This window comes from Momordica charantia, assembly GCF_013281855.1.
Source record: "Momordica charantia cultivar OHB3-1 chromosome 8 unlocalized genomic scaffold, Mcharantia_2.0 BLBB01000008.1, whole genome shotgun sequence".
NCBI classification, from domain to species: Eukaryota; Viridiplantae; Streptophyta; class Magnoliopsida; order Cucurbitales; family Cucurbitaceae; genus Momordica; species Momordica charantia.
Window position 1 is genome coordinate 12110488 of NW_028275166.1, and position 11815 is coordinate 12122302.

The following is an 11815-nucleotide window of genomic DNA, read 5'->3' on the forward strand; positions in this document are numbered from 1 at the left end:
AAGTAGACTAAAAGGAGAACTAAATTGTTGCGGTAAAAGTAATACATACACTATATATATATATAAAAGGGATAGATAAGTTGAAACTTTTGAAATTCCAACTTTCCATCATTTATCATAAATTATTAGATATAAATAAGCTAAACTTTTCATATTCAAACTCTTCGTATATCCACATAATTATTAATAAAAGTTATTAAAAATTATTAATAAAAGTTGTTAAAAAAAAAAAGGCATGGTTAGTAAATTTAAAAATTGACAAAGGGACGTAATGGTCAAAAATTCTTTTTTTCGAGAGTGTAGCATTTTAATATTTTAATTTAATATATATATATATATATATATATATATATTTTTTTTTCTTCCTTAAATTCCGACCAAAGTTGACCCACAGCACCATACCCCATAAGAGACGAAAAAAGAAGATGAAAACTTGGAGAGAGAAAGAAAAATGGTTGAGAGGTGGATTTACAAAGATGTGGTGCCATTCGCCGGCATGGTGGCGGCGGAGTGCGCCACCGTGGGATCAAACACCGGCTTCAAAGCTGCCACCGCCGCCGGCATCACCTACTACGTCTTCACCCTCTACGTTGCCGTCGTCGCCGCCGCCGCCCTCCTCCCTGTCGCCCTCATCTTCCGCCGCAGGTTTACTTACAATATCCTGATCTGATCTCTCTCAAGATTTATAGATTCCATACCCTTATCATGGTTTTTTCGGTTCATCGAATCTTGATCGGATCCCATTGTTAGAACCGAATTCTACGTTCCTGATCTCTCTCTCTGCAGATCGCCGTCGCCGAAGCTTCCTCCCCACAAGATTTCCTTCTTCTTCAAAATCGTCTGCCTCTCTGCGCTCGGGTAGAACCAATAACACTCCTCCTTTAGCTAAATTCATGATTTAGTCCCCAATATTTTGATGTTTTTTTATTTAATCTTAATTAGTTTAAATTTTGGTTAAATTACAAATTTAGTATGAAAAATAGGTTTCTGAATCTTAAAATGTATCAAATAGTTTTCAAATCGTTGAATTTGACTAATAAATCTCTTTTTTAACTCTCAATTTTGTGCCAACAATTTCCTTAACCTATTTGACTTTTAAATATATAAATTTTTTAGACACAAAATTAAAAGTTTTGAATTCTAATCAATTTTATGAAATAGATAGGTTAATTTAAAAAATGTTGATGGATAGGTTAGTAATATATTAGACACATCAATTAAAAGTTGAAAAATCTATTTAAAAACTTTTAAAATGGGAGGAACCTTATTATACACAAGATCAAAAGTTGAAGATTCATAACACAACCTTTTAAAGACTAGATCCAAATCTAAAATTTCCAAGAATAAACTTGTAATTTAACTAAAAATTTTAAATTTAATCCCGTGTCTAATATTTTTCAATTATGCAAATTTTCAGTTTATGATAATTAAATATGCATTATGATAATCTGAAATTTAGAAGAAACTTTAGGTCATTGTAAAAAAGTTTCTTTTCCTATGGTCAACTCTAATTCATCATCCCCATTAATATCATGGTCCAAATTTAACATTTATAGACGAAAAGTTTAAATTAATTTGATGAGACTAAATTAAAAAAATAACGGCCTAATTGTTTGTAATGTTATCATATTATGAACATTGTGAAGGCTTTCGTGCCAGTTGTTTGGGAATAAAGGATTGGAATACAGCTCGCCAAATCTTTCATCTGCCATTAGCAACCTCATTCCAGCTTTCACTTTCGTTCTCGCCATCTTTTTCAGGTAATTTTTCATTTTCTTAATTAAGCTATATATCTTTAATTCGACATCGATCTCACATTATTGAAGTAAAGAAAAGAGACAAAAAAATTAAAACATTTGAAACTTAGACCATATAACATATATTTGGTACCTTTTTTTTTTTTTGGAAGAACGATTCTTTTTCTTAATAATCAGATTGTAATATTCTTGAAGGTCTCACATTTGAATTTTACGATGAACTTAATAAAAAAAATTTCTTAATGTCTCATTAAAAAAAAAAAAAAAAGAAAACGTGTTTGAGATTTGTTTTCAATCAAATATCTTTACAAATCTATCGTTTTTTTCTTTTTTTTCTTTTTTATAAATTCTGGCCTTTTCTGTCGCACTATGAATTAAAAAAGAAAAGAAATCCAAAAGTGAATCTTTTGGTACGATTCACTCCAAAATCAGATCAAATTTAATAATGATCAATTGTAAATAATGAAATTAAAAATGTAGATTAATATCAAATGTTTGAAATCTTGAATAAAAGCTTTTTAATATTTTTTGTTTTTTAGACTACATGATAGGTTTTTTATTTGGTCTCCGATTCTTCTTCACAGAATATTAATCTTTAATCAGAATTTTTTCTTTTTAGGAAATCTTTAATCAGAGTTCAATTTTTTTTATCAAATATTTTACGGATCCCTGTATTTTTGCTAAAAGTAACGATTTAGTCCATAAACTTTAGTTGGTAACAATTTAGTTCTTGTACTTTTGAATTGGTATCAATTTAGTCCATGAACTAATTTACTATGTAACAATTTAATCTATGTAGTTTAAAATTTGTAACAATTTAGTCTCTACCATGAAAATTTTTGTCAAAATTAAGTATCGATTTTTATCTTTCAACAATTTAGTCTTTGTAATTTATAAACATATTTTTATCCTTCATTGGTTTATCAATCTAAATGTATAAGAAATTTAACAAAATTTTTCACGATAGAGACTAAATCATTACAAATTTAAAACTATTGGGACTAAATTGTTACATACTAAAGTTTGAGAATCAAATTGTTACAAATTTGAAAGTATATAGGGACTAAATCGTTACAAGCTAAAGTTTAGGAACTGAAGCGTTACTTCACTGAAAGTATAGTGACTAAAAGTGTTTTTTAACCTAACTTTAAATATGTTATATAGGTTAAGTGTTAATTTTCAACTCTACTTATTGTGCTAAAAAAAATTAAGTGATTAAGATACATATACTTTCAAATCTATGTAATTTTCTAAAAATAAATAATAATTTATGTGGTTAATTTAATGTTATATTAATCATGTGACACATGCATGACATATGAATTAAAATAATAAATATGGCTGAAATTTTATATAGGTTGCTTTAACTTGCAACTTCCACCCCATTATTGTTTATATATATATATTGCTTTTTTCTAGTTCACCCTCCATTATAATGTTTTGCACCAAAGGACATGGAAGATAGTAAATCAATGAGTATGAAAAAGACAATATATTGTTTGTTTAACTTTTCTATAATCTTTTTAAAAGGTCTAGTTTCATCATTGGATTGGATGGCCTATCTATTATATAATTAAAAATTGAATAATGAAAATAGTACCATGTTTGAAAAATATATATTTTAAAATGAATTAGTATTTTTCTTTATATTAATTTTTATCTTGTTCATATCTAATTAAAAAAAATCTAACTAACCTCACTCCAATTAAAAATTCTTTAGATATGTATGCTATTTCACTCTAATTTAAAAAAAGAAAGGAGAGAAATGCCAAGAGTTGATTGACAAATGATTAGGCCGAGAATAATTTCTTGGGATGGTCGCTTCATGTATTGATTAACATAATGTTCCAAACTTTTGTACTTGAAGCATTTTTTTAGTACAACAACACACCGCGAGAGTGAAAATTCAAATCCACATCCTTTGAATCACAAATATTTACCTTAATCAAGTAATCGAAAATCCTTTTATTTACTCTGCTGGTTGATTCCTTGCAAGGTTTTCTCCTTTAATAATTGTTTGGATAATAACTCCTTTATATGAATTCAATCTTGATCTTTAAATTTTTCTAATTATATTGAATTGAAACTCTAAGCCACTTGTTAGACTCATATATAGATATTGAGGGGAAGATTGAACTTTCAGAATAGTAATAGGTATCTTTTTCTATGAGATATGTGATCAGTTTGACAAAACTAAATTAGACTTTTATATAAAATTCAAGAACCAAAATAAAATATTTATATGTAGCATAGTTTGGAAAGTTCAAAGATCAAAAGAAGGTGTTAACTTAAATATCACTCGAGTAATTATGACACTAATAATCTTTCTTCGAGGTTGAAGTTCTAATCGCAACCCAATATATATAATAAAGGTTGATGATATTCTTCAAGAAAAAAAGGGAAAAATTAATTCATATCCCTAACTTTGTTGGTTGAATCAATTAAAAATTTAAATTATGAATTGTATCGATTAAAACCCTAAAATTTCATAAGCAAAACAATTTACACATTTTATTATAGGTTCCGTTTAAAAAACATTAATGTATAATTCTCACATGTATGTAGACTTCTTCAAATGCAAGATTAATGACTAGTATTTCCTTTGAATCCTGCATTTAAATAAATCTACACACATGTGAGAATTTGACATTAACGATGTCTAAATGAAACTCTAACGAAGAGGTATAAATTGATCCACTTACGAAAGTTTAGGGTTTTAATTAATTCAAACCCTAGCTTAGGAGTATAAATCTATTTTTTTTTCCTAAAATAATAAAATAAGATAAGTTGGTTAGATGATGTTTATTTAACTTATTGAGTAATAATTTTCTAACTACTCTCTATGGTTAGGATGGAAAAGGTAGCTTTCAAAAAATCAAGCAGCATAGCCAAAATGGTGGGCTCTGCAGTGTCCATTTCAGGTGCATTAGTAGTGGTTCTATACAAAGGCCCAATTGTTATATCAAATCCATATTCTGAAGGCCCAAAAGATCACACTTTGGGCTCTTCACAATCACAGCCCAATTGGATATTGGGTGGCCTTTGCTTTGTTTTTCAATACGTTTGCAACTCCCTTTGGTACATTCTTCAGGTAATTATTTCCCAACTAAACTTCTCAAATTATCCCTAAATTACAAAAACGACTCTTGCATTTACCATCTGGTATACAATTGCTCAATTGCCCCGACACTTCTTTAATCATAATTTTCTTTTAAGTTGAGTTGTTTTCGTCGAAGTGAGCATAGCTCAGCGGTAATTGACATATATCTTTAGTAACGATTTCGTTTCTAGTTTATAATTTTGAAAAATGGTTAAGTTTGTTTATATTTAATTTTCTATGAAAAAGATTTTAAAAATACTTAGTTTTAGAAATAAAAAAAAATTTAGGGGATAAGGGTTTTTATTTTCTTCTTTTTGTTTTTCTATTTTATGATTTTTTTATTTTTTGTTCTAAACCCATCCTTCTATTTTCTATTTTAAATGGGTTTTATTCCAGGAAAATAAAAGCAAAAATTTTGGGTTTTGAAATTTTATTATTTTAAAAATGTTTTCCAAAATTTAAAAATAAAAACTTGAGAAAATAATCAAGCTACCCTAGTTTCTTTTTTGAAAAAAGATGCTAATTGTATAAAAATTATCCCTAATCCTTTTAGTTAATTCTCAATTTGGTCATTAATCTTTTGAAAAATTCTCAACACACTTTACCGTTAATGCATTAAAAATTTCAATTAAGCCCTTCATTAAATAAATAAATTCCCGTTGATGTTGATGCGTATTGGTGGAAGATATATATATTTTGCAGCTTACCCCATATTCTAATTGTTATTTACAATTACAGACCCAAATCATAAAAATATACCCAGATGAGCTAAGTGTGCTGGCAGTGTACTATGTTATCCAGGCTCTTTTAACTGCTCCAGTGTGTTTGTTAGCAGAAACAGACATCAATGCTTGGAAACTCACAACTCCACTCCATTTTCTTCTGCTTTTGAACTCGGTAACATCCATAAACGCAAAGTATTCTGTTAAGCTTTCGGGTTAAGTGATCGGGAGTATTATAATGTTGAGAAATGATCATATTTACCTTAATTCATCGGCTTTAGTTTTTATGTTTTGTAGTGCTTTTACATAATTCGTCGTAACCTATCAACTTAAGCTTTTGGGTTCAATGAAAGATGAAATAAAATTGATAAACGATTAAATTTACCGTAACCTATCAGCTCAGAAGTTTTTTGGTTTTGTGATAATCTAACATAATGACCATAACTCATCAAGTTAGTTTTTGAGTCTAGTGAGGGGAGAATGCTCTAATATTGATAAATGATTAAATTTATCGTAATCTATAACCTAAGTTTTTAGATTATATTAGGTGGTGATTTAACATAATTCTCCATAATCTATCCCCTAAACTTTTGGGTTTAGTGAAGGGGAGTGTTATAGTATTAATAAATAATTAAATTTATCGTAACTCGTCCGTGATGGATTTGTAGGGTTTGGTGGGTCAGTGTTTTGTTGCATCGATCCATACTTGGGGACTAGGCTTGAAGGGGCCTGTTTATGTCTCGAGTTTCAGGCCATTGTCGATTGCCATTGCTGCTGCTATGGGTGCCATTCTCCTTGGTGATGATCTCCATCTTGGAAGGTGATAGATCTCTCTTAATATATTATTCCTATTTTTCTATTAATTATGCCTCTAAACTTTGAATTATGATTATGTGTAGTTTTAGTCATTAACCTCATTAATAATGACATTCCCAAATTAGCTACTAGATAAGTATTGGTTGATTTAACATGAATGGGAGAAGAGATTTGATATATAAGCTACTAAGAGGATGTCTATTATTGTTATGTGCCACCTCATTTTGCATATTTATAAATATACACATCTTCTTCTTTTTTTTTTAATTTAATTTAATTTAATTTTATTTGTTCAACACGTTGAGCCAAATTTAATCAATATTTGTCTAATAGATCATACAAATCACGAGTAAATTAGTGTTAACGGTAGAGATATATAAGATCACAATTCAAAGTTTTAGGAATGTAAATTAAACGGTATGAATTTTAGGGAACTAAATAGACACAATCATGAATAAGTTCTTTGTGTTTGATTTCATGATTATATCAAGGTCATATTATAAAGTTATTGTTTTTAGTTAGTCCTTAGACTTCAAGAAGTTTCAGTGTTTAGATTTTATTTTGGCACTTGAATTTTCATGTTTATTTGATTATTAAACTTTCAAATATTTTATTTTATTCCTAGAATTTGACAGAATTTTTTTAGTATAATAAATGTGGGGATAGGAGATGAGGGATTGAACTTCCGACCTCTAAAGAGATAGCAAGATGCCTTAACCGCTAAGTTTTGTTCATGTTGACTTTTAATTTGACATGATTATATTATTTTGCATGAAAACTACTATAGGCCACATTTTTTCTGTCTACCTTGAAATAGTTAATAGAATGTCTATATATGGACAAATATTTGAAGCTATATCTAATTTAAAATAAAATACAACACTAACTATGTCTATAACAAAATAAGTTTTCTCTAGAAGATTGTAAATAAATATCTAAAGAATAAGATCTTGAAATATCTTAGCTTTTCCTTAGACTCCAAGGGATTCTAGAGAATTCCTTTGGATAAGGATAGATTAATTAGAAGTATCTAGAATGAGTTACAAGAAGGGCCTAGAAAAATCTTTCTATTGGGATCATTTTCCTCTTATAAATAGGAGGGATGTCCCCATAAATCAAGTGAATAAAGTGAAGAGAGTGAATCAATAGAAGTGAGTGAATAAAGAGACGAAAGTTAGAAAGTGTAAGAGAGTATTCCATCAAAGAGTGTCCATATTCATACTTTACTAATAAAAGTTTATTTCTTCAAGTGATTGTCTCTTTCCTGTTGTGCTAATTTATTCAACAAATGGTATCAAAGCCAAGCTAACAGAGGTAGCTTTGGTGGAGCTTCTGAAGATTGTAAACAGTCTGGGACTGTGAAGCTTGTTGTATGGGAAACAGCCGTTGAGTGCATCCATCACTACAAGATGATGGGAGGAGACCTTCAAGTTGTTGGAGGAGTCAAGAAGTTCAACACGTAAAATTACAAAACATGGTCCACTTGCATGGAATCGTATCTCCAAGGGCAAGACTTATGGGAAGTTGTTGGAGGCAGTGAAGTCACGCCACCAGAGGATGCTACAGCCTTGAAGAAATGGAAGGTCAAGGCAGGTAAGACCATGTTTGCTATCAAAACTACTATTGATGAAAAAATGTTAGAGAACATTAGGAATGCAGAGACCCCAAAAGTGGCATGGGACACATTTGCTTCACTCTTTTCAAAGAAAAATGTTGCAAGGTAGCAACTTCTGGAGAACGAGCTTCTTTCAATTGCTAAGAGGGATATGACAATCAATCAGTACTTCAACAAGGTAAAAACTCTTTATCATGAAATCTCTGAATTAGATCCTACTGCTACTATTTCGGAGTCAAGAATGAGGAGAATTATTATTTATGGCCTTAAACCGGGATATAGAAGCTTCATTATTGTTGTTCAAGGTTGGTCAGTCCAACCTTCTCTTATTGACCTAGAAAATATGCTTGCCGATAAAGAAGCATTGGCCAAGCAAATTTCAGGGGTCACACTAAAGAGCAATCATGAAGAAGCGCTCTTTAGTGATCAAAGAAAAGGCCATCCAAAGTATCAAACTAAAGTAGGATCAAAAGGAGATGAAGGAGCTCAGGAACGCTTTCAGGTAGGGGGAGCTAATAAAAATAATAAAAAATATGAGCATAGAAGAAAAGGCGAATGCTATAATTGTGGAAAAATAGGCCATTATGCTCCAGATTGTCGTCTACGGAAGTAGCCGGCAGAAAGCAATGCAGTGACCTCCCAAATGGAGAGCATTAGTGAAGAGGAGTGGGATGCAGAGGCATTATTTGCATTGACAGAATCTAACTCATAGTCGATGTCCATTACGGTGGAGAAAGAAGACTCGACTCTCCATACAAAACAGGTAAGCTGTGAGAAAGATCGAGTTGTTGATTCAAGCTGTTTTAACCATATGACAGGTGATAAAAAGAAGCTGCAGAATATGATAGAGTACAAAGGGAGTGGAGTTGCTGTAACTAGAAGCAACTCGAAATTGTCTATAACTGACGTTGGTAGGACAATATTGCCTTGCTCCAATTCCAATCAAGTGGAGTTAGAGAACGAATTTTGAATACCAGTAATGGAGGAGAGACTAGTGTCAATATCTCAACTAACATCAGCAGGTAACTTTGTCTTGTTTGGTCCTGTCGGTGTTAAGGTGTGTATCAAGATCAAAGTCAGTGGTACGCCATTGATGGAATGGAGAAAAATAGACTTCATTTATGACATGTCAGTAAAGGCCGCTTACATGAATCAGACACGAAAAAGTGAGGCGACAAATTCGTTGCATGCGAGACTCGGTCATGTCAGCTACAACAAATTGAAAATGATGACGAACAAGTATATTCTTAAGGGGCCGCCTCAACTTGATGTTGGAGAAGATATGGCATGTGCTAGATACCAGCATGAGAAGACATATCAACTACCATTTAAGGAGTCCGAATTAAAGGCAAGGCGAAAATTGGAGTTAGTGCACTCTGACGTTGGAGATGAAAACATCTTCGAAGAACGATCAATACAAGAGATGAGTAAAGTACGACAAGCTTCAATAAAAGTTGAAGAAGATCTTCCATAAGAAAACAATGAAGAGGAAGAAGAACAGTTAAGGACATAGAGTCCTTGGTAAAGTGGAATATATGATCCAGAGCCACAATTGTTGAGGTCAACGAGACAAAGAAAACCAAATCTCAGGTATGTTAATGTAGCATTAACAACATATGAAGACTCGGAAACATATGAAGAAGCATCTCAAAGCATCCAATGAAGAAAGGTCATGGAGGAAGAAGTGGATCTATCAAGAAGAAATCGAACACGAGATTTGGTGCCAGAGGACTAGGACCATCAAAGCATGCAGAGTTCCAGCAACAACTCACATGATCGAAAGAGATAGAATAGTTAGTGTTGAGGGGGAGTGTTAAAATAAAATAAAATACTACACTAACTATGTCTATAAGCTTCTTGAAGGATCTACACAAAATAAGTTTTCTCTAGAAGATGGTAAATAAGTATCTAAAAAAAAGGATCTAGAAATGTCTTAGTTTTTTCTTAGGTTCTAAGGAATTCTAGAGAATTCCTTTAGATAAGGATAGATTAATTTGAAGTATCTAGAACATGTGAGTTACAAAAGGGTCTAGAAAAATCTATCTATTGGGATCTTTTTCCTCTAGTGAATAGGAGGGATGTCCCCATAAATCAAGTGAATCAATAGAAGTGAATGAAGAAAGAGAGGAAAGTTAGAAAGTACGAGAGAGTCTCCCATCAAAGAGTGTCCGTATTCATACTTTTCTAATAAAAGTTTCTTTCTTCGAGTGATTGTCTTTTTCCTTTTGTGCTAATTTATTCAACATTTAATAGTTTCATGTTTGGATTTCAAAATGTATTTAGATTTATGTTAAATAATTAATGAGAATTAATACCACACAGAGAGTAAAATAGGAAAAAAAGAGAGTAAAATAGTTGTTTCAACAAATTTAGATACCAAAACACAATAATTATAATCAAAGTTTAGGTAGAACCCGGCCAATTTTGGAGCAGTCTTTAGTTTTTTAGTTTCAATTACATCTCTAAACTTTTAGATAATGTTAATATCAATTATGTGTGGCTGATACTATTAGTCGAATGTTGCTGTGATATGCCCACTAACTATTCAACGGTTGGTAACGTTTATATTTCTTATTTTTTGATTTTGTTTCCTGTTTCATCTTTGCTTTTGATAACTCTTTTTTGTTTTCAAAATTTCCACCGTTAAAATTGTTTGGAATGCGAAGCATCTGGTAATCCTTTCTTGTTTCTCCTTCTCTAAAATTTTAAACTAAAACATTAAAATTTTTAAATTAAATATTTAATTTTTTATGTTATATGTTTTTAAAATATTTATTATTATAACGATGTTATTTATGTGTTGAAAAAAACTAGAAACAGAAACAAGAAACTTGATTTTGTTGTATCCAAAATTTTTCACAATTTGAGAAACGTTTCTTAAAAATGGGAAAGGAGAGATGGTAACAGTTTACCATACACTTATGTTTGATTCTCAAAATCTGAAAACGAGAAACAAGAAAACAAATGATCGAAAACGTTACCAACAGGCTCTTAATACCCGTAATCTTAAATTAATATGTTGCTTTTGGTTACAATGTTCCTTAACATATTTGCAGTATAATTGGAGCAATCATAATATCAGTTGGGTTCTATGGTATTTTGTGGGGGAAAGCAAAAGAAGAAGAATTGAAGGAATTAGAACATGTTGGTACGTTGGAATCTTCATCCAAAGCTCCATTGCTGCAATGTTATAAAGTTGAAGATGCATAAACTGATGGATTCAATTCCAGTATTCATTTTTGTACTATGATTTTGAGTCAATGGTTATAAAACAAAAAATGTATTTGGGAATTTTGTCATCCAACTGGTAAATGTAAATAGTATAAAGGTTTAAATACTATTTTTATTCATTGTACTTTTAGTTTTGGTTGATTTTGGTGTACTTTAAAATTAAAACATCTATATTGGTTATTTATTTTCAACTTTGATTCATTTCAGCTCCTATACTTTGAAAATGTCTGTGGTCGATCTATTTTTAAAAATATGACAATTTTAACCTCTATTTGAAAAATATTAACATAAATTTTATATAAAATGAAAACCATTTAATATAATTTAATGGCTACATTTCAAGAAATTTTATAAGTGATCTGTCGTGCAAAAATTGTAATTAAAAGAAATAAGATAAAAATAAAAATAAAGTGATCGAAATGGTCACTTCTTAAGGGTAAATTACACTTTTAGTTTCTGATATTCGAATTAGAATTCTATTCGGTACATAAGTTAAAAAAACTTACGCTTTGGTCTCCAACTTTTAAAAAATCTATATCGTATATAAAGGGGTTATAGGAGAAACTTTTTTTTC

General features: G+C 30.5%; 1 protein-coding gene across 1 annotated transcript; it reads left to right on the forward strand.

Moving 5' to 3' along the window:
* Positions 1-388: 388 nt before the first annotated feature.
* On the forward strand, positions 389-11382 carry LOC111018334 (WAT1-related protein At4g15540). Its single transcript, XM_022294375.2, has 7 exons — positions 389-645; positions 787-858; positions 1647-1760; positions 4608-4848; positions 5596-5754; positions 6248-6399; positions 11067-11382. The coding sequence occupies exons 1-7, from the start codon at positions 452-454 to the stop codon at positions 11218-11220; spliced, it is 1086 nt and encodes a 361-aa protein (XP_022150067.1). The 5' UTR covers positions 389-451; the 3' UTR covers positions 11221-11382.
* The last annotated feature ends 433 nt before the right edge of the window (positions 11383-11815 follow it).